At 44.1% G+C, this 23,744-nt stretch overlaps 1 protein-coding gene across 1 annotated transcript in view; it reads right to left on the bottom strand.

The window, feature by feature from the left end:
* Positions 1–3,355: 3,355 nt before the first annotated feature.
* Positions 3,356–23,744, bottom strand: part of CLASP1 (cytoplasmic linker associated protein 1) — a 146,019-nt gene continuing 125,630 nt past the window's right edge. Inside the window, exons 36-41 of the mRNA XM_072341864.1 lie at positions 23,153–23,399; positions 22,182–22,372; positions 20,944–21,072; positions 11,549–11,755; positions 9,181–9,297; positions 3,356–7,408 (exon numbers count right to left, since the gene is read on the bottom strand). Coding sequence (XP_072197965.1) covers positions 7,322–7,408; positions 9,181–9,297; positions 11,549–11,755; positions 20,944–21,072; positions 22,182–22,372; positions 23,153–23,399 — 978 coding nt within the window. The 3' untranslated portion in view covers positions 3,356–7,321. The remainder of the gene's footprint in view (positions 7,409–9,180; positions 9,298–11,548; positions 11,756–20,943; positions 21,073–22,181; positions 22,373–23,152; positions 23,400–23,744) is intronic.

Here is a 23,744-nt window from a genome sequence, read left to right as displayed (position 1 = left end):
GATTTAGAGCAGCAATCACAGCTGTGATCCCTTGCCATCAAACCACAGCAAACTTCACTCAGTGACAGCTGCAGCTCTGGAGATGGAGGGAAGGAACCCAGGAGCCAGCAGCAGCGGGATCTGGGGCTGAGAAAGGAGTGTTTCGATGGCATTTGACAGAGATGTCGGTCACTTCCCATATGGTACAACAGCTCTCTGGTAGCATTATACAGCTGGAAACATGGCATCAGGTGAGCAGCCTGAAAAGCCAAAACTGTGCCCTGTGGTGTGCTCATGTTTGGTCAGATGGTCTCCATGCCGCATCCCTACAGCTGTGGTCATCCCACCGGTGTGACTGGATCAGCCTTCTGTGGCACAACACGAACATCACCTCAACAGCAGGAAGGCATCGCCCAACAGCAGCTTGCAAGGCCTGATGGCACAACTAGAAAATGAGTCCTAAGGAATCAGAGTGAAGGAGATGGCAGAGAAATCATTTAAACACACCTTAGCAGTAGCAGAACGCCATGTCTGAGCATGTGCTCCACCTCCCTGCAGGCACAGCATAGCTGCAGAGGGCTCAGGGAGCACAGGGGCACACGGCCTTTACAAGAAAGAGGCCCTGCCAAGGCTTCCATTTCCCCACCTGCCCAAGCCAGGAGCTGGGCCATCCCCACCGGAGTGCTGGGAAGATGGATAGGTTAATATTTACTCCATGCTCTGGAGATAGCACTGTTTACATCTAATTACATTTTGTGCCCTCGTGTGATAATGTCATCTTGGATTAGAGGGGATTAGTTGTTAATGACATTCCTGTACATACCAGTCTCCTCCAGGGCTTTGATTTCTGCTGAGGTTTTTCACTCTGTGTTCGAACCAGCAAACTCCCCCTGGTTGCATTAACCAAGGAAACCAAGGCTTTTGGGTGGCTTGAACCAACACTGGATGGTATTAACTCAGCGTGGCTGCATGGTGACGGCAGGTGAATCCTTTCGGCAAGTGTTGGTGGGACTGAGTGAAACACATTGCAAAGCGGCTGGAGGAGATGGAGGAGATGGAGGAGATGGAGGAGATGGAGGAGATGGAGGAGATGGAGGAGATGGAGGAGATGGCCTTCCCTCACACTGCAGCTGGGAGCAGAAGCTTGCGGCCTTACCTTGGCGCAGCAGCAGCATCCATCCATCTGAGGGGGAAGATGCTCACAGATCAAGGTGGGCCACATCACATCAGAAAGTGAAAATACCAGGCAGGATTTTTTTGGAGAATGCTTTGCATCAATGAGCTGAGGGCGTACACAGCAGCTCTGGAGAGTGAGTGGCAGGAGAGTAAACTCGCACTGAAAAAAGGAATCCCCAGAACAAGATGATGAAGAAAAGAGATTTGGATCAGCACCAGAAACCGGAGGCATTTGCTAGAAGCTGACCTGTGGCACAACAAGCACCAGGAGGATACAAAGCAGGATTCTGAGGCCATAGAAGCCACCAGAGTGGCTCCCTCCTCCGTTTTTGGCTATTTATTTTAAATAAGAATGGCAGTGAGCGCCATGAATGGGCCTTTCTGGCTGCATTTAGGGCACAGCAGGGCCAACAGCTGCCCAGGGCTGCAGGTACCTCCCTGCAGGAAAAAGCAGGAACAAACTGGTGGGGAGTGGATAGCAGTGGGAGCAGATTAAGAAAGCAGCTCCTATTTATAGAGCGGCTGCAAGAAACGGCCCCTACAGCAGGGCTGCTGCTGTAACCCTTCCAGTCCCGAGCACGGATGCAGCCGATCCAGCTTGTGCTGTAGCTGGACACGGACAAAAGCAGGGGAGATGCTGCACTGGGATGGCCCACAGGACAGGGGCAGGAGTCTGGGCCTTACTGGGGCCCCTACCCAGCAAGAACCACGATGACCAAGGGCTGTGCTTCTCCAGGCACAGAGGAGGGCTCAGGGTGTAACTGGGTCACTGGGACAGAGGACTACTCCTGGAACTGAGCATCCCAATGGTGGCTGGGGCAAGGCACAGGGCAGGGAGCATGCAGCTCTCAGCACAAGGAACTTCCCCCCAAGGACCCCACAGGTATAGTTCCCAGCCAGCCGCTGCCTCTTCCCAGCAAGACGTTCCAGCTGTTCTCCCACTAGCTTGTGGCAATAGCTGTTTTTACAAGATTATTATTTTTTTTTACCACTTAATTGATCTAAATCCTTTCCCTCGGCTTTCTTGTTAAAGGTGGATTTAAAGAGGAGTTCGTTATCTCAGCCATTTTTGAGCTGTTATTAATTTCATCCCTCTCCTCATTAATTACTCGTTACCCCTCTCTCCACCCCATAATCTCCCCGGTCCCATGGCAGCTCATTCTGGTTCTCACTGCTCTCACGCTCCCTTGGCTGCTCCCAGGTGATGTTTTTCCTTCTCCCCTGTTCCTGAGCAGTTCCTTCCTGCTGCCCCTTGTCCTGCTCACATGTGGCACCGAGCTCCCAGCCAGAGGAGATGGGCTCGCTCCCGGTATGCTTTCCCAGCAGCTTAAGGCCCAAACGTCTTGTACTTTAACTGGAGGAAACGAAGATGAGGCCCTTAGTCTGGATGTGCTTAGCATCTCCTCGGTGTGTCCCCTATAGCAGGGATGTGGTTGCAGGGTGACCAGCTGTCAGAGCCTGCAGGGCAGGGAGAGATGCGCCAGTAACGCACTCACTGCCTTTTGTTGCCAGCAGCAACTCTGCAGTGTGGGAGAGCCCAGCAAGAGCATCCTCAGCAGCAATCACAGTCATCCCTCATCCCCCAGCTGTGAAGCAGTCGGATAGTTTAGGGCTACAGAGCACTTTGGACAAAAGAGCTGCAAGGAGATACTCCGAGACTGGTGAATGAACATCCCCAGGACGGTCCCCTGCTCAGCCCTCCAGGAAGGCTTTGCAAGGACTGACCCTTTAAGCACTGTTAGTGACATCCAGCTGCCCAGGCGGCTCATCTCATACCACATTTGTAGTGCCTCAGACTTTTCCAAAGTCCCCACAGCAGAATTAAGCCTGCATCTGGAGCATTACAAGACACAGACGAGAGCACTCTGTCATCTGTCCCCTTTCTAAGAGCCACAGGTGCCTGGCACTGCAGTCCCACTGCTGCTCCATCAGCACAGAGCTCCATCTCCAAGACGTACCATGTCCCTGCTCCCAGAGCTGCCGCCTGCTTACCACAGGAGGTCCGTCTGCATGAGGCAGGAGCAGCCCTTCGCTAAAAGGTTCCATGCATTTTCAACACAGAGAGCGAATCTTTGAGAAGCAAAAGGTTCACAGAGAGCAAATCCCTTCCAAGCAAAGGCTGCTTGAGCGGGAGATGTGCTGGATAACACGCTTCCATTAATGCTCCTCCCCTGAAAACAAACCCACGTTCCACTTGCTCTAGGGCAAACTCAAAAGGTTTTATTATTATTATTATTATTATCATCATTTTTTTTTTTTAGCAAATTCTATCACGTAAATGTTAACAAAAAAAACAAAACAAAACAAAAAACCATCTGTACAATTGCCATGATACACTCAAAAGTGAAACAAACGAGATATAAATACAGATATGGATGTAACATGACAAAAGCGGAGAAAAAATAGAAAAGAAAAATACATGCTCATGAACACGGTGCCAACAAAGTCAATTCTCACGGCTGGCGTTTCTTTTCAGAGAGGTTTTCATTCCCATTTCAAACATTGTTAGCAACGTTGTCCTGCTGTATTCTACAAAGGTCTATTTTCCTGTCCCTTAACATGGAATATTATGGGGCGGGGAGAAAAGGTTTGGATGGCGAAGATGTGAGTTAGGTTACTTATAGAGGTTATTGGTAAGCTAGTAGTAAGCGATAAAAAAGACAGTCTCGTATTGTAATCCAGGCAAGCACACATAGTGTACCTTAAGAAAGCCACATGCCTCGATAATTCTGCACTACATGAGAACTACGGCACGCAGACCGGGGGGCAGATGGATCCACATTCGCCCAATGGCAGAAAAAACACACCTGCATCTGAGCTTTCTGCAACCTTGCAGCCGGGAGCCGCTGTCTGCTGAGAGTTCTCTCCCATTCAGACTTCAAGCATGGTGGGCAAGAAAAAACAAGACGCTTCTTTTTTCTTTTTCTTTTTTCTTTTTTTTAATAAAGTATGAAAAGTTGAAGCCCTGCATAATGGGCAGCAAGGGAAAAAAAAAGGCAGCCGCAGTAGGTGGCTACTGCTGGGAGAGGGTGAACACAAGCTTCACCGGTGCGGTGAGGCACTGCCCGCATGCAGATCGTTCTCTGCAAACATGCGTGGACGCTGCGGTCTGTAGCCAGAGAGACCTTTATGCTTGCTGAAGAGAGAAGAAAACGATTGTACGGCTGTTGGAAGTCAGAATGCTGGAGATCAGAGAGGTGACATTCAGAGCTAGCCCTTTGAGTACTTCAAAGGAAAAAAAAAAGATCATGTTCAACATACTAAACGACCCTACTATGTACATTATACGCAGTGTTTTATAAATACCTAAGCAGAATGCCCCCTACTGTATACAGGTATAACATACTTCTAGAGTACTCAAAGGATGAACAGTCCTCGACCGACTCACGTAATGAAAGAAAGGAACACAACGAGCGTCTGTTGACAAACAGAACGGAATCTGATTACGAAAGTAAGGCCTGGTTCTACTGTTTTGCAGCCCCAAGTGTGCCAATGGTATCTGAGAAACAGGCACTCACCTCTGCAGCCACAGAGTGTGGAGGATTTCACACCTATTTCCATAGGACGAGCTGTTAACTCCTTTAGTGTCAGCACAGGCGCCAGGGTCAGTTCAGGGACATTACAGTGCGTTCACTCTCAGTGCATACTAACAGGATTTTATAAAATACAAAATCATTTGAGAAGGAATTCGATTCCCGGAGGTTTGCTACAGTGTGCCATTCAAAAAACAAAACCAAAAATAAACCAAACCCAAAAAGCTCCATCACAGCTGGGAGGAACTAAGCGCCATCGGGTCAGCTATGCTGACTGCTGAGCCCCAGGACTGGAACAGAAGATGGTGAACTGAGATGGGGAGGAAGAGAGGCATAAATAGTAAGCAGTTAGACTAACAACTCAAACAAAACAAGGGGGAAAAAAAAAACCACCCAACCCGCTACTAAAATTCAACCAAGACAGCAAACTGCTGCCAGTGGGTTGGCTGAACGTTTCCTCAAAAGGGAAAATAGATGCACATTAAACTAAAATTATCTGGATCGTTCAAAAAATTAGAAGAAAAAAAAAACAAAACACAAAAAACCACAAAACTCTCCCAAGCTACTGAAAGGTGTTGAAAAGGAATGGTCCACAGACAGGGAGACACCAACCATGGAGCAGACAATCCTCTCCCAAGAAAGGATGGCTCTTCTGAGCCAGCAGAGAGGGCCTGGAGGAATCCCACTACCAGAACACAGGGTTCCCCTCCAGCCACAGCACTAGGGAACATGAGGGATCAGCCCTGCAGCCAGCCCAAGCCTGGTCTCATCCTGATGACCTCAGGAGCAGGTCACCTCCGCTCCCACGACAGCCAGATGAGAGGCTGGAAAAGCTTTGCAGCCCAGCCCCACACAGTCCTCACACACCTCGGCCCTTCTGGAGCTGCACCAACCATCGCCTCCCAGCACAGCTCCTCAGGGCTGGGGCTGAGCCACAGGAGCACAAACTGATGGAGAGGAAGGGCCACAAGGCTTTATTCCTCCTTGCTTTGCTCCCCTCGCTGCAGTTCTAACATGCTGCCACTAAGTCTGAGACCAAGGTGTCCCTTCAGCTCCTCAAAGGGGAAATGAAGGGGGCTGCAGAGACCAAGGCACTGAGAGCAGCCAGGGAACACACACTGCAGGTCCATCACCCTCCTGCAATCACTGTCACTGGGGGAAAAACCCCAGTTCCCATCCATAGCAGGTTGGGGTGCGCCTATCTGTCAGCCAGGATCCAGCCTAGGGCCAAACGCAGCACAAGCATCCTCCTGCTCCCCCAGTCACAGGCAGAGACTGCAGAAATTCAGCCGCTGCCAACAGAAGTTTGGAGCAGGATGGTGCTGTGGGTTATCTGCTGCTGCTGGTTTGGCTCTTACCTGGTCTGTGTCACAGTCTAACACAACCCTTCAAAATGCAAAGCACCCAGCAGGGCTGTGCCTGGGGCTGGCTGGGAAGAAGGAGGCTTCTAAAGGCAGAAGACAGCACTGCAGGCTCTTCGGGCACAAGACAGGAACAGCAGCAGGTGAGCAGCACTATCCCAGCCAACCCTCAGCTTCCACAGGGTTGTTTTGTCCAGCTTCAGATTCCCTTTCTGTCCTCTTGGATGAACAGTATGCCCAAAGCACACTGGGTCTGTGTGGATTTAAAGCCATTTACCACCAACATCGATGGGTCCTGGTTGAAGTGGCAGATCAGTCCTTTGTCGCTACAGACTTTAGGAAAAACACAGCCAGTCTCACACAAGGCAGCATTGCCATACAGCCTTGCCAGCTCTGACTGTCCACCCAAGGATACACCCAAGCCCAATCCAACACCCACCGAGCTCATGTCCAAACGCAGGCACCAGTCTCAGAACAGCATCTGAGGGTCCCTTTGGGGAGCAACAAGTAACCTGAAGAGTCTCGAGCACATGAAAGAGCCGAATGGGTTGGGAGAGGGGAAATATTTACACAGTCAACGAAGGTAGCGAGAGCCCAGTTGCTCTACAAAGCACAGCTGGCTGGAGAGCAGTTGGAGAGATCAGCCATCAGAGGTCTGTCAGAAGAACTATATACAAAAAACTCAGATATTTAAAAAGAACCTACTTTTTCATTACTCACTTGATATCCCAGTATTAAAGCATTAGAGGCTGGAACCACAGCCATATCAGCAAAGATCTCCTCATGGAGAACTCTGCACATTAGGCAAGCTGCAATAGGAAGTACAAAACAGGACCACAGGGCTTGTAAGAGGAGATCCCAGCCAGAACGGCTGTGGCCACAGGGAAAGAGCAGTAACTAGCGCACAGAAACCAAAACTGGGTATGAACTAAACCAAGATTTGTTTGACTTTTACACACGTCCAGGTTTTTTGACTCTTTTGGAATGCTAACCTAAACATATTTCCAAGATTTCAGCAGGCTGTACAATATGTTTAAGTATGGCTTTCTGTTGTTCACTTTTAATGAAGACTGCAACACAGACCTTGCTTCCTTTACATTCAATACCAGTAAGGTTTTACATAAAAGCTTTAAGGGACTAGAATACTGATTGCAATAAATATCTGCATGGCCTCCTTTAGCTGATGAAGTGCGCCAGTGAAGAGTAGCAGAAAGGTCTCTGAGAGGCACCGTTGATTGCTTCTAAGTCTACACATATGTCCACATGTCTCCATTAACTGTGCGTTGAAACATCTGAAGAGGAACTGCTGTTGCTGTTGGTAGTTTGGGCCCTCTTTATGTACAAGTTTAGTAGCTTCATCTGAAAGAAACAACAAATATCAGGAGAAGATGCCAGGAAAAACAGATGGACAAAAAACTGACTGCGAGTCTCAACTATGGATTCTGCAGTGAGCACTGTTAGACCAAGTTGGCACCAGGCTCCCTGAAGAAAAGCAGAAGCAAAGCTGAGCGCATTTCGGAACATGCAGAGCCAGGAGAGGAAGCTTGTTCCCACTGAGTTTTAATTTAATAGATTTTGAATTAATTGTATGTAAAAACCATTTGTGTTTCACTTCAGCAGTCATCAATTCACAGCCCTCACCCAGATTGCTCTAGGTGAGCAGGATTCCCACAGAGGTCGGTGGGACTTCAGACAGGTATGGAATTCACTCACACTGAAGTAACCCAAGAGCTATGGTCCCTACTAGGAAATACCCTGAACTCACTATGCTTCGACTAGAGAGGTGAGATGGGCTTTGTTCTTTACAGAGCATTCATTTTTAATGATATTTAAGTATCTTCACTACTTGGTTCCTCTAGTGAGACTGCAGCTGTTATGACTACACACTTCCTTTGCAAGGGGTTGTTTTCTTATTCTGCCTTACCACCTTAGGCCCAGATCCTGTAATGACTCATGCATGTATTTAGCTTTAAACACGTAGGCAGCCTGCATAAACTCAGAAGAATTACTCACATGTTTACAGTTAGTTTTGTGGTGGAGTATGTCCATGGCACCTAGGATACTGGGATTATAGAGCCTCTACAATATTTTATAGGGGAATCCCCCAACTGCCTAAACACAAATGAGGTTAAGTCTCAGCATCCTTAGCTCTTTTTCCAGAGTAAATGGGAGGTGAATGTAATTTAAGGACAAGCCAACACAATTCAGAACTAAAATCCAAGTGTTTTAAATGTGTTTTAAATCTCAGATTCTGTTTCGGCCGACATCACACTTCCTACCCATTAAAGAAACCACTGGTTCAAAGCAGTTCAGAAAGCTTCATCTGGATAAGTAGCTATTCACATTCAGAGACAACAATGCAGAATTGATCTTAAAATTGCAGAGAAATCTCAGGTATTATGACTTCAAACAGGAGAAGCCTTGTTACAGCTTCCTGCACGCCAGCTCTCGTCTGAAGGACAGAGCTGAACTGAAGACTGATTTCATCTGCAGCATCAGGTCAGAATTCAAGTTTTGCTTCTAACATAAGCATAGGTAGAAAAGTGTTTGAAAGGTCATTCAAACTTGCTGGTGTCCCAGGAAGAAAACGACACATCTGTAATGCTATTAAGATCAAAGTTCCACCTGTATTTTTACCAGCCCTTGTTAAGACCTGCTGCTGAAAGGAGAGGTCTTGTTCTCCCACCCTTCCCAACCATGGATTCTTACTACTCTTCACATTAGATTAACTGTCAAGCCATAGAGCGAGCTACAAATTAATTAATTTAATACTTCAGATTTGTTTTTTCAACCAGTGAAGCCAGCTGATGTGATTCACTGCATTTCACCTGACGATGCAATGCAGAAGAACTAAGGAAAGCACAACTGTCAGGGGAATGACCAGCTCAGTAGCAGCTTGCAGTAGCACAGGATCCAATGCACCAAGAAACCAGACCCTGAATTCCTTTCAAAAACTGTTCTGCAGGGTCCAAAATTCTCACACTGCTGGACAAGATCTGTGTTGCTCTAGTGATGTTGGCAGGACCAGTCAGTCTAACTCATCAGGATTTAACACAGTACAGGGAATTCAACCCAGAGCTACTATAAACGCGTTGTTTGTTGTCAAAACACCAAAGGCATTACTCCCATACCTTGCTTCCTGTGAGTTGTGCAAGATGAGGTTTCAGTTCTTCACCAATTACTGAATAAATTGCCACCAGGCAAAATACACTAGCTTTACGGACACTGCTCTCTGTATTGTCATAACCCTAGGAAACAAGAAAAAATGGTCACAAACAGCACGCACCAACACCCTTAATGATCAATACACTCAAGAGTTGTTTAGCCTACGAGATTAATAGAAAGGCTCTTGCAATGTGAACACTCAAAGAGCAAGAGAATACAACCATCCAGCACATTCTATTTATACTATAAAATATCCTTTCTGTAATGTCCTCATATTGGGCTATTAATGTATAAGTTATGTCTTAGGTTTTACATCATTAAGCAAGAACAGCTTCCCATCAGGTGGATTCTATCAATTACACACACTCCTGTGTCCAGTTCAGATGACCTTATGCCATATGTTATGATCAGGATGTCTTGTAGTATGGACACAGTGCTCTGAGTGTGCCTTTAGATAAGTCTTTTCTGACCCTAACCCAACCACCTAAAGGAAATGTGTGAGCAAAAGACAATAATATTTCCAGCAAAAATGGCCTGATGGTTACATCATTTAGAATAGGAAACAAAGCATTGTTTGGTGTTTAGATGTCCTATCCAAATAGGCATTTGGATCAAATAGCTGTAATTAAGCATTCAAAATTGCATAAGTCATCATCATTATAGATGATTCCTCTGCTGGGAAAGCCACGAGGAGTGATGCTGCAGGGCTGGGGCTGCCCGCTAGTAGGGATGATGTTCTAGCTGCAACACCAAAATGCAGCCTGACATTACAGCCTGCAAACCCAAAGAGCACTAAATCCCAAGGAGCAGGAGATGGTCTGCAGGCAGCTATGAAACTAAAGGCCAGAGTCACACAACAATCTTTATCAGCACACCAGTTGTGGGTTGGGATGTCTCATTTTCTACAACACAGCAAAGCCTCTACTGCAGGTATATTCAGTGCCCCATCTTCACCCTCACCAGGCAGTCTAACCACAGGTAACACATCCAGGCCTCTTCTTGCTCTCCTCCATTAACAGTGCATTCCTTTCTCTAAACAACCAGGGCCTGCTTCAACAGGAGATGTGGACAGTGCCTCATCCCACAGCAGCCTGGTACATGGCTAGGGCATGTCTTTGTGGAAGGAGCAGAAGGAGTGCTGTGACTCTGCCAGCCCCAGATCACTCTGACAGCTACACTCAACTCCATGACTACAAGGGCTTGCCAGGCTGGGTTTTGCCTCTCACCAGTAGGAGATGCCTGTGTGCTGCTGCCCCGGCAGAGCAGGACCCAGAAGAATGACAACTGAGACCAAGGAACCTGCAAGCACTGCAAGCACTCCCCACCAAACCCCTCTAAGAGCTCTGAGCTGCAATTTGCTGATACTCCAAACCCAGGTGCTCGATGGAGGCACAGCCAAGACTGTTTTATATACTGAGATCCCTCTCTGTTCACATGGGCCATGAGCATCCTGCTGTGGGCTGCTGAGCTGTACACTTGTATTCACACAAGCACTGCTGGACACACCTTGTCTTTTCACCACTGCTGTTACCCTCACCAAGATAAAAAGCCACTGAAATAACACTGGCAGCTCCGAGGTCAAAAAGATCACAAAGACATGGAAGCCATTTAATAAAACAAATATAACTTTTTGTGTTTTTAAAGGCATGATGCTCCCAAACACATCTATTGCATTGAAGCTCCCTTGTCTACATTGCTGTCACCAACAACAATGGCCAAAAACTTCTTAAAAGTTAATATCAATACAGAATTGCCTGATTCCCAGAGCTGAAGAAAAGAATTGCAAGAGCTTACATGACAAAGCTGGGACAAACACTAGGATACATCAGGGAGATTTTGGACTTTGCTCTTGTCCTTCTGCTCTTTATGCTTACAATAAAGAGGTTTCTTTATCCTAATTCTCCACTGAAGTTTTATTCACCTACACATATGAACCCTTTCACAAAAACCCATTTGCTTTTGCCACAGTCTCCCCCAGTAAACACACTGGTTCTCTACTTTGTTATTTCCATCATGCTTTGTTTCACTCCAAAAGCTTAGCCCTGCCAACTGCTTGTGCAAGGGGACTGAATACAACCCCACCACAACCAGCACTGAAAGATAAATTCACAATGTAAAATCAAGTCTTAGTGCTGGCAAAAACACAGCTCCCCACCCAGGGTTATGAAAGACTGAATGTAGACAGTTAGTAGTTTAGTCTTGATTTCAGAGGGAAAATAGTCCTTCCTATCTGGCCTGCTGTGCTTCTAATTCATGTGCAAAGTACGCTCAAAGTGCAGAACATCTCAGTGATAGTTTGTGCTCAAGGATCATTTGTGATGTGAGATTCTATACCTGTAACAAGCCAGGAATAATATCAGGAAGGAGTTGGTGCAATGATTCCTTGGAAATCCTCTCAATGACCTTTGTTTGCATCTTGATGGCAGCTAAATTAATTGGATAATCTGCAGTCTGAATGATGGGGCAAAGCACCTTGATGCATTGCTCAGGGTGGATGGAGCTTGCCAGGGTAGAAGCAGCTTCCTCAGCAGCTCTGACGACCTGAAAGGAAAGCAGAGAAAACCTTCCATTAGTGAGGTTGCACAGCCAAAAACACCTGTGCATACTAGGAATGAATGCCAGAAAATACTTGGGGATGTTTATTAATAAAACAGCAGGAGGCTCATCTGAGAGGCAATCAAGTATAAGAATTCTTGTTCTTCACTGCCAGAGACATGTTTGTTCCAGCCAGACAGTGGTACACAGTTCCTCCCACCTGAAGTAATTGTGCCCAAGTTTGGGAATCACCTGCCACCCAAGAAAGACAGGCACTGCTGCCCTACTACCACGGCACTCTAGCCACTGTAGGGAACCTAAACTCACCAGCTTGAACTTAATACAAGACACAATGGCTTAATACCACAATGAATGACGTTGTGCTTTTTAATATGCATCTGCCCTGCTGAGTGCTTGGGTGCCCAGATTGGGAAAACCATGCCTGCTCACCTGTGTCCTGCCAAGTCCCAGATAAGCACTGTTGTGCTCAAACCCAGGCTCTATGAAGCCAAGCAAGATTCAGGATAATCTATAACCAAGCAACAGTGCTCTGAGCATATTTAATACATGAAGACAGTGCTGGGATGTTATAAAACATGACAGGAAGAACAAATTGGAAACAGTGGCAGCACCCACCTTTTGTAGCTACTTCACACCGTAAAGCAGTCACACAGGGCGAGGGAGGTCAGTACTACTACCTCAGTACTAAGCTCAGTACTACCCTTCACCCGAGGAAAGGCAAATCCATATATTTCATGCTTCTCGCCAGTGAACAGGACAGCTAGATGAAAGAGGAAGGACCTGATTTTCTCCTCCAATGGGAGTTTATTTTACATTCTGCAGTAATTGGATTTAAAAAACCAAAAGCAACAGGACAGGAAGCAGGCCTTCTTTCTTCAAGTGTATGTGCTAATTGCTGGGCTAGAAACCCAAGGAAAATCTGTCCAGACAATAAGAAAAAAAGACACCAAAACAAATGAAGCCATGGGTCAATCACTTAGACTGAATCCATTGCTGCTGAATTCTCTTCAATCCCTTCTACACAAATGGAATCAAACTCGGGGGTTTCTCTTTGACTCAGGCAACCCATAAACAGATACAGCCCTACTGAAGCCCCAGAAGATGAACTTTGGAAAGGAACTAATGTGCATAATGCATGCACGTAGCAGGAGCATTTGGAAGTTTATCCCAGTCCTCACTAGGACAGGAATCTCTCTCTGCCTGGACTACAAAACATTCTCCAGAAAGGACTAATTGATCTTAGGATAGAAGCAATGAAGAGTGACCAGCTCAGATAGGCTACTGCCTTAACAAGTGATTATCCCTGCCTACTAAACCTGCTTCACCCACAGCCTTAACTCATCATGACGTGGTACAAACATTGCACTTAGGCAAGGCACAGACAGGAGCTAATCTGAGACCTCGATTGCTGAAGTTGCCTTTCTCAGCAATCAAAAGTAGTGTTAAAACATTCCAAACAGGATGGCAATCCACAACGTGGTCAGCATTCAAAAGATTTCATCCTGAAAGATCTGTGAAGGACCATCCAAGCAGAACGGAGTGCCTGTTTTGCTCTTTCAGATATTTCTTTGCTAATTCCTTTTCCAATTTCACACATGAGAAGCATGAAAGTTAACATGTTTCCATGCTAGTGAGCTTAGGAGGAAGTACTATTTTTTGGGGGAGGGGGGAAGTGAAAAATATCCAAATACTCGAGGAAACCTAATGCCAAGGTTTGGTACCATGGCACTGAATTGCTGGAATAGCTGCAGCCAGTGGCTCTCAGGAGGTCTCTGTGGAAGGTAAGGAGGTTTCTTTACAGAAATTCACTTCTTGGCACTGCAGCTTTTGGTGATGTCTCTTGTAGCACCAAAATACTGCTGACATCAACCACGCTACCAGTGGAATTACAGAGGGTATGAATAACTCATCATCAGCCCAACAACATTCACGGACAAGTCTTTTTAGCTAAAAAACATACGTATATTTACTTTTATTAACGTCTCTGTAGCTGACCAGACTGGCCACTTGGAGTTCTGCTCTTTAGCAACTCCAGATCCTTTTTCTAAAAGGAAAGTTTGGACGTGCATTATATGCAATATCAAAAATAAGTAAATCATCTTAGTACACACCTACAGATGGACTCATCTAATACACTTCTGCCAATTTGGATTAGGTAAAAACTTCAGTGAGTAATTCTGAGGTAGAGCTCTACAGCTGTTTGCATAGGTATGAGGAGAGTGTATGAGACAAAAACCTTCCCTTTAAAAGCTTATTGCTATTTCCAAGCACCAAGGCTTGAAACACAGCAGCAATTCTTCACAAAATGAGCCAGGATTCAAAGTGCAAAAAAGGTCCTATTTATTTTGCATATCATAGGGTAGGCAAGAAAAACTGTACAGACGTAAAATGTTCTGCACCTTTACAAGTCCTTCCTTAGCAAAGCTGGCCATTTCTAGCTTGCATCTGGCTGTATTTGCACAGCAGTTGGGCATTTCGCATCACTCCTCCATGCAGTGCACATCCTTTGAATACAGAAGGACATATTACTCACGTCCAGAAGGCTTCCTGCTGATACTAGCTTGTAAACGTGACAACGCTAGAGACATTTCCAAGTCTTTCAAGAGCACATCTGGCAGACAGCATCTGCATCCAAGCCACACTTCAGCATCCCCCTTAAGCATATATTTGGCTTTAATAACATGCTTGAATCTTACTGACGTCAATGGGACTCAAGCGTGTGCTTACATGCTTGCTTGATTCAGAGGCTCTGCAGGTAGCTAGCTGCCTTGGAAAGGAACAGCAGGAAACAGAGCGTAGATGAAGGTGCAGGGCAGTACCAGCTGTGAGTGAACCCATAGGACAAGCTCTTCCCTCCTTCATCTCCACTGACACAGAAAGCAAAAACGCAACCACTCTGCAATGCAAATAGCAGTCCTGCCCAGAAGGTCTTTGATTCTGGCTTTGACAGAATAAAGCATTGAGCCATCAGGCCAACTGTGCATCCCATGAGGGAAAGCCTGTCTTTGAATACTTGCACAGCCCATTCAGAGCTGCATTTCCAGTAGTGCCAACGAAAAGCAGCAACATTCCTGCAGAGAGGGAAGTGCATTATCAAAAGCTGTGAACTGCCAGGTTGTTTGGCAACAAGGGTACGCAATTATAGTTGAGTTTAGTGAAGATATTTTGCTGTGAGGCACAACAACCATGTCCTGTAAATTATACATAATATATCAAAAAATCAAATATATTTTTAAATCAGGGTTTTAATATGACCAGAGTGAAACAACCTTAAATAAAAAAAGTGGAAGAAATGAACAAACATCAAACAACAGCTCTTCCTCCCATCTTTGGGGGAAAGACTGGCAGATAGACACTGGGAAGCAATAGGAACGGCCCCGTTAGGTTCAAGCTACTAGCAGAAACCACAAGAACTATGTCCATGAAATGCATGCTCTTTAAATGTGGGAAAAAACAGTGCTGTTCACTGTATGCTCAGATTGAGGAGCTCATTGTCATAGAAAGATGCAGATAATAGATTAAAAAGTAGATACGGTTAGTGCAGAGCCACTAAAGGTCAGCAGACAGAACTTTCAGCTTGGGACAGCTCTAAGGAGGAAGTCTTTGATGAAGAATCACTGCATGCTTGCTGGTCATTGCCTACAGTAGGATATGGAGCAGAGTTTTTGTCTAACCTAATGCAATTATGTTCAATTATTTCAAAAACACAAAAGAAAACTAGTTGAGTGTTAAAATGATGATAACAGCTGGAAGAAACAAGTTCAAAAGGGTGCCTATGACGCAAGATCTGTAAGACCAGAGAGAGCCTGCAGTGCTTGAAAAATACTGACACTAAGCCGTGTGTAAGGTATGTCACAAACATGACTTTACCTCCTAGTAAAAGCGCAAAGCAAACCATGTCTGGAACTGAATAGTTTGATGCCATTCAACACAAGTCAGGTAGGCCAGGAATGCAGATCTAAACGATAGCACTTTGCCTTAAAGAAGCAGGTTTTTCTCCTTTCTAAAGGCTTACCTTTTGCTCTACACTCTAGAGACTAGATTGAGCCTGACTTCTGCTGGTGTAGCATAAACTGTGTTTCCTAGTGGACTCGCTGAAAAAATAACAAGTACACTTCACAGTCTATGCAGGGCATCAGTGTAACACGCTGAGAACTGAGTAGAGCAGCAACCATATACCTAGATGAAAGCTGTACAGGAGTACATATTAGATTGCAAGCTGGAGTACAAATACTAGGTGCACTACCTCTGTAAAACACATGGAATTAAGTAATGTATGTTTTTGTTGTTTTTAAGAGAAAAATAAAAAAAAACACTCAAAAAAAACCTTAAGAGGCTTTTTACTCTGTTGTGGTACAAGTATAGGACCAGAAGTTTACTGAGCAGAAAAACAATGTTTTGCTTTTGGGCTTTCAAGGCACACAGCTTTGTTTTTAGAACCAACTTTTGGCATTTAAAGGTGGTTACTTCAAGCCTGCACAACCTAAGCTAGAGGGAATGGAGGCTTACCACTGCCTAGCCAGGCAAACTCCCATCCCTGAAGGGCGTACAGTCTGAGCCAGACAGGAACAAACAATTAAGCACTGAGTTTCAAAGCAGGAAGTGGACTCGGCAAGGGGGAGTACTAAGCAGATGAAAAAATGTAAGGGATTCAGAGGAGGTGAGGTAGATTAGATTGCTTCTCCTGGGCACTAAATATTTCATATGTGTTGGGAATTAGAGGAAGCAGAGAAACGTATACAGCGAAACATCACCTGCCAATCTGCAGTGCTTGGCAGCTTCCAGCATGGGCTATGAGTTAACTAACCTTAAAGACTGATCATTTAGCATTTTTCTTTAGCAGGCTATGTTTTACAGAAAATGATACCGAGTGTATCATCATTGGAGGACAGCTGCAAATCATCTTATAAAAGTCAAGGGTCAGTCTACAACACCTCAGGTTAGTGAGGATTAAAGGTAATGCATAGCTGTGATTTGCTCTTTTCACCTTCCTTTAGGTCATTACAACAGGGAGTGTTACATCCCAATTATGCCTGTGGATTTCCTGCATATTAAAAGACCAAAGTTAGGTATCCCATACATGGCTCAAAGTCTTTTCCTTACATACAGAATGTACCAATCAGCTAGGCTTTGCAGCAGAGAAAAATAGAGCAGCAGAAACAAAGCAAAGAATGAGCTGTCCAATGATTATCAGTGGTGAAGATGTTCCATAACAGTTTCATGAGATAACTACTTCTATTTTACTATACTGAAGAATAAGAACTTCTACTACTTTTGCTGCAACGAATCTGAAGCAATGTCATATCAATGGTATTGGGTCAGCACACAGCATCTCTCCTTAGTTATGGGTGAGTAAGTACACTGGAACAAATGAGTTAATATTAACCAATTGGCAATAGGACAGCTCTCTTCCAAGTAACTCCAAACAAAGAGTGATAAAAATCAACAAGATTTAATACCATCCACAACTTCAATTACATTCTAATGCTCTAAAAGTAAGTGAAAGGCATTTACATGTCAACTCCCATAAATATTTACAGTTATGACTGAAGCAGGTTTGACTCTTCACATCATCCCATTAAATTAACAGTACTCAACAGACTATTATACAACAAAAGATGTAAAAAGAGACTAGCATTAAAAAGTGCAAACTAAACATGAATCCCAACTCAGAGTCTCCTAGTCTGTAGCCCAGGGTTATGTTAATTTTGGACCTGCACTGAGGTCAATGCTTTGCTGACCTCCTTTGTCTGCACCCACACAACAAGGGATACAGCACCCACTCCACATCCCACATTTTCTGCTCTGGTGTCCCTTAGCTGTGCTGCTTCGCTGATGCTACACTTTGCCTTCAACAACAGAACGCAGAAGAGTTCTAGCCATAGCAAAGATCCAACCATTGAAAGGCTTCAGCTTCATTTGGGGAAACACATTCAGGCATCCAAACACATCCAACCATGCTGACGTAACATTGATGCTTCCAGCTGTAATAAGCCACAGCCCCTTTAGTTTCAGATGATATTTTAGCTAGATATTGGCACTCAAATGGAGGAAGGTATGATATTTCACAGAACTGTAGGAGCTAAAGGGTCCTTCGGAGATCGTCTAGTCCAAACCCCCAGCTAAAGCAGGTTCCCCAGGTGCCTGTTGGGTTCTGATGATGGCCATGCTGAACATAAGCAATACTGCATTTGTGAAGACAAATTAACTTTCTTACCAATTTTCAAAGAAATGCTACTCTTAGTGCAATGACTTCTTGCAGCCATCTGAGGTTAATGGCTCTGCACTGTGCAGGAGCAAACTCCTCTCTCTTTGCTTGGTCATTTTATGCTGATTGCTCATTAGCCCAAACATTACAGAAAATGGCAGCAATAATGTACAGGCAATTATCAGTTCCTGTGCTAAAGGGGAAAAACTCAGGTAAGCAAGCAAGAGCTAAGTAGGTACAGATCTCTCCAAAGAGTAATTTTCTGCTGATTCATGCAGCCTGTTTGAAATGATCTCAAACCACAAACCAATTTTGTTTTCTAATACAAGGCAGAAACATGAACCCTAGAGAGATGTCCTATCAGGGCATTACACTGCTCAGAGATTAGCACTTTCCTAACTCTACTATATAACGGGGGAATGGTTTTAGGCTGAGACAGGGGAGATTTAGGTTAGATATTAGGAGGAAGTTTTTCACACAGAGGGTGGTGACGCACTGGAACTATAAGACTATATATAGAACTATAGAACTATAAGACAGACCACTAAGATCTTTCCATTCTCATTCAGCTATTCTAAAAGCCTTTCAAACTGGTGAATTTTCAGGTAGTCTCTCACTGAGCAGGATCAAGTCAAAGGGCAGCTCCTCCACAACCCCAGGAGATAGCAGTGCTGCAAAGTCAGCAGCGAGTGTGAGCTGGAGGGCCCCTGTTGGATGGCAATCCGTGACATTCTGGCACAGGGCTACAAGTTCAACTAACTCAGCCAAACCCGAATGGACTCAGTTCATTTTTCACAGACTTAACGGAATTAGCAAATCTCAGGTACAAGTAAAAAAAAAACCAAAACCTACAGCATTTTCACAGGTGTATATTCGGCCTAGTTCATGTAGACACTCAAGTGAAGACTGGGAAACTTTTCTTAACTTGGTTCTGAGAGCCCCATGTACACAGGGATGAGAAAATGCACATACATAGACTAAAGATACTGTGTTCTAAAAGCAACATCCTCAATAAACTCTGTGGATAAAATGGGTGGGACACAAATATCATGTGCTTGGGTTGTTTCTGGAGTGCTTTTCATATATATATGTATGTATCAGCACAAGAAATAGCACATGCCTCCTACGGCAAAAGGCAGGTAACAGCAGACACCCATTCTTCAGGCTGTTCACTCCTATTACACCACCAGTACCAACACTTAATACAGCTGTACAAACAATTGCTTAGAAACAGAAAAAATGGAACTACACCTGCAGTGTCCTGCTATGACAGCCATAACCCAAAGGTCTCATTGGAGCAGTTGTAAATGTGATCTTTTTTAATGATAACAATGCTATGCAAAACCACTGGAAAAAGGAAAAAAAATCAAAGGAATGCTACATGCAGAACAGCGGCCACTTGCTGAGAGCAATACAGCTCAAACTTACTCTTCTACAAAGAAGTGCCAGAACTCATGACTCCTCATTCCTGGCTTGAGTTTTACTTTCTGTTACAAAAGCTGATCCTTCCCTCTTCCCTGCACTTCCCCAGAAGGCATCTCACATGCAAATCCTAAAAAAAACCTCTCCATGCTACAAACATGAACATTGTGTGGGGAGTAAAGAGGCGTGAAATGTCATGTTTTCAACATTATACCTAATTTCAGTAAAAGCTGTCGGTCATGCAAGGACAGAGCAGCTCTGAAAGGCATTAAAAGCATCAGAGACCATCTGGAAAGGCGCTGTGCCTTTGGAAGATTTTGTGAGGGGAAAAAAAAGGGCACAGAGTCAAGGTGAGCTGAGAAGTATGTAACCAGGAAAACTTGCCAGTAAAAGGCACTCCTTCAGAACACAATGTTTTGTCTGACTACTTTATCAGGAAATCAATTCACAACTGCTCCTTATTACTCTGAACTGAAAATGACAGGAGTGCAAAAGCTCTAAATTGAGGAGGATAGGCAGATTGTGGCAGTCCTCATTCACCAGAGGATTAAACATTTTCTGCTTCAGTATTAAGGGATATCCAGCCTGTTAGGTTCCTTCTTCCCTGAGGGGTATATATGGTATTGTTTTGATTTTTAAACAGTACAGTTTTGCTATGCACAGCTAACGCAACCTTGTCTCAGTTATGCAATGCTCTGGAAGCAGTCCGATCTATACAATGATCTTTTCCATAGCCAAAAACGCTCTCCAGACAGAGATACCTAGTATTGCTAGTTTAGGGCAAGCCTTTTGCAGGGAAGATGAAAAGCTTTTAAGTTTCAAAGGAAGAAGTTTGGTAACTAAGCCACTGCTGAAACAGATGGGAATTCACGTGCTGTTTTCCAGGGTTTGGTTCAAACTTGCAGCATGCAGAAGATAGAAAAGATCTATCTTGGAAGCCAATATGCAAAGACTGACCTTTAACGTACTTTGATCTACTTCCAATATAACCATCACGTCCCTGTATTTTTTAGTCCAGAATACTTTTAATTTTGCATGAGTTCTCTTGCAAAAGGAAAATGCCACTCACCCTTCCCTTGGCTTCCTCCTCACTGCCACAGCTTCTTTTCAGCAGCATGCCCCCTTTGCCCACTTTCTGCTGTTATTCCACAGTTCAGATTCTCCACTGTGGCTCCACTGCATACTTTTCACACAGCTCTGCTTTACTACAGCCTTTGTGTTTTTCAATACACTTCCCAACCTTGCCTGTGCAGATTGAGGGACCACAGTGCCCTTAATGAGCTCCACTAACTTAAGAAAAATGCACCCTCCTACCACTCCCAGAACAACCAACCAACAGTGGCCTACAACGCCAGATAGTTCCAAATACACTAAAAATGAGTCTGCTGCCTTCAACGTTTTTCTTCCTGCTTCAGCAAGTATACATCTTCGGTACTTAGGTGACTTCAAATAGTTCTTTTCTACTGTCAAGATGGGTCAGCATGCTTGTATGTTAAATCTTCAATATTCTTTTCCCAGTAGCACTGCCAAAACGCTCACTCACCTCCTTGTGGGAATCCTTGTGTGCTTCCAGCGTTTTCATGATGGTCAACTCTGCGTAGTTTTTGAACCTTGCCGGCTGATTCCGTAGGATTTCTCTAAGGACTCGCAGTGCCAAGGCTCTTATTGAATGCTGTGTCAAGAGAAATACATGTTAGAAAATGTAATTTCTCATCAAAATCGCATTTTGGAGCAAGTTCTCATGGCTCTTTAAAGCAGTAGAAATCTTACACAGCTTTACCAGATCCAGTGGATCAAGCAGTGTGATCAACAGCTGAAAACTAGAATCGGTCTGCTTGCTTTCTGTTGCAGAAACATTTATACAAAATGACTGTTCCCTCTGACAGAATCAAAATGACCACGTTTTTAAATTCCATACTCTTCTAGCAATTAAGTATAAATTAATAGCCAAAGCAACATAACTGCATTACATGAATATACAAAGACATTCAGATTGTATTTGTTTTGCTCTTCCTCTTCTCTTAGCTCTGCAGATATCAGATTGGGCTCCATATATGCAGCAAATCTGTTTATCATGCACTATTACAGGAGCAGCACTGATCTACTGCAACTCCTCTGGAAATTACTTTCAAGAACAGTCAGTTTTATAGTCACTACTGACCTACGTGTTAATCCTTTATATATTCAAAGATCCTTAGGAGAAGGGATTTATAACACCCGCTTTACTTACACAACTGTTACATTAAGTTTTTGGCTAGTAGCCATTCCAAATAGATCTATTATTTCAGTAGAGGAATACTTAATTCTATACTCAGCCTACAAATTATGCCCTTTATTTTTCACCTGCAAAACTCACAGATTAGCAAACTTGCAATTCAAGTCACCAGATCTTCATACATACATGATGATGCTATGATTAAACACGCAGGACTACCAAAACTCATGTTGATACTAAGAAAAACGATTGTGAGAAAATATCACTGCCTTAGAAAATAACTTTATTTCTGATTCTAGTTCAATTTCCTAGTTATTTGTTACTAAACACACAGGGAATGTGAAGGGAGGGGAGAACAGAAACTACGGAGAACCTTGACATTTGTCATTAAGTACTCTGATAATGAAAACAGTCAAGAACCTTAACAGAAAAAAAGAAAACAAGAAGTGCAGCATCACTGATGAGATGCCATACAAATGTAATAAATTTTACTTGAATTGATTTGCAGTCCTATCACCCTAAATAAAGCAGTTTTACTGGACAGTTAAGAAGAATCTACATCTCACATCTTTGTCTCCAAGCGTTTCCAGGAGCAAGAGCAGAATGGTTTTGAAATGTTCCTCCCAAACTCCAAGATTATCCTCCCTTGTGATCTTCAGCAATTCCAGGAGAGCTCCTTTCCGCTCCTCCACCCGCTCGTTGTGATTAGAGAGCTCTTTCAGAAGATCAGCCACCAAATCTGAATGGTCAATGGGTACTTCTAGGACAAATGGAAGCAAGTCACTTGGGGAAATGGGGGAAAGAGGTCAAAGATGCCCATATTACAAACCTTCCATAAAACAAAGTGCATGGAAAAATAGACCACCCCCCAAAAAGGCATCAAATCCCAAGTGGACTCTGTCAAGAGGGGAAGAGGACCCGAATAGCCCTAATTTCACCTGAGTTCCTAACACTGATCATGAATCTGCACAAGGCTTCTAAGAGATGACGATTGGATTTCATCCAGTCCTAAAAATTACTTCTACAAGGGAAGAATCGCCCATTTGTCCCAGACACACACCCAAAACCAGCGATCACATGCGTAACCTTTAGATCAAAGTACAATGAGTCATCAATATAATGCAAAGAAATAAAGCTAAGGGGTGCAGCATCATTTAAATGAAGTGAAACACTCAATAACAAGCCAATGAGTCATTTGAGTTTAAGACTAGAAGGCCCCCAGACCAGCGTCCCCTGAAGATATGCTTAATTTAGACAATTAGGGACTAGTTTGAGAAAAACTCCAAAGGAAAAAGTAAGAGAGAACAATAACAATAAAATAAAATAAAATCACAGTATAGTCTTTTCTCCATATCCATAAATCAAGTTCTGCTGTCACACATTAGAACAGAGAATATTTCATGGCAAGCCTCAACTCGCTTGCAAAGTAATACACAACATATATATGGACAGGCATGTGTCTCAGTACTGCACATATATAAATATATTAGGAACAGAACAAGCTGGTAACAATTTTAAAAGATATGCTAATACAAACCATCCCGAAGTTGATCCATGTCATCATCAAAAACTGCTTCCTTGAGGGCAGTCTTGTCATAAGTGTTAATTGTGTCGGAGTAAGGATAGGGATTATACTCTCGAGCACGTGGCCCTGAAAAGGCGCGGGGTGGCTGAGTGTTAAGTAGGGAGGTTTTGTTATCTAGAGCCATCCTTCCTCCTTCTACAGTATCACTACCTCCTCGGACGTCACTGGTAGGTACTGCAAGGCCACCATCTCGAGACACCTGGAGATCAAACACAGGAAAAGGCATAAGACTACTAAAAAGCTACAACTTCCACAGAATTTGAGTTCGCTCACCAACAGGATCACACCCATAAATTTTGTGTAGAGTCCCTTATGTACACATAATACTTAAACTACCACCTCTTTCCCTAATTTAGGTAACAAAAATATCTCACGATCATAGGGCAAAAAGCTATGCCAACAGCATAAACAGAAATATTTCAAAAACTGCACAGGCTAAGAAAAATCAAACAAGGAGCAGGACCAATCTGCTAATAAGCCAAAGAAAGGAAAGAAAAGCAACATTGTTCTCACAAAATCACACAAATGATGCTTAGACAGCTAA

The sequence above is a fragment of the Excalfactoria chinensis genome, chromosome 7, assembly GCF_039878825.1.
Source record: "Excalfactoria chinensis isolate bCotChi1 chromosome 7, bCotChi1.hap2, whole genome shotgun sequence".
Lineage (NCBI taxonomy): Eukaryota > Metazoa > Chordata > Aves > Galliformes > Phasianidae > Excalfactoria > Excalfactoria chinensis.
This window is presented reverse-complemented; position numbering and strand designations above follow the sequence as displayed.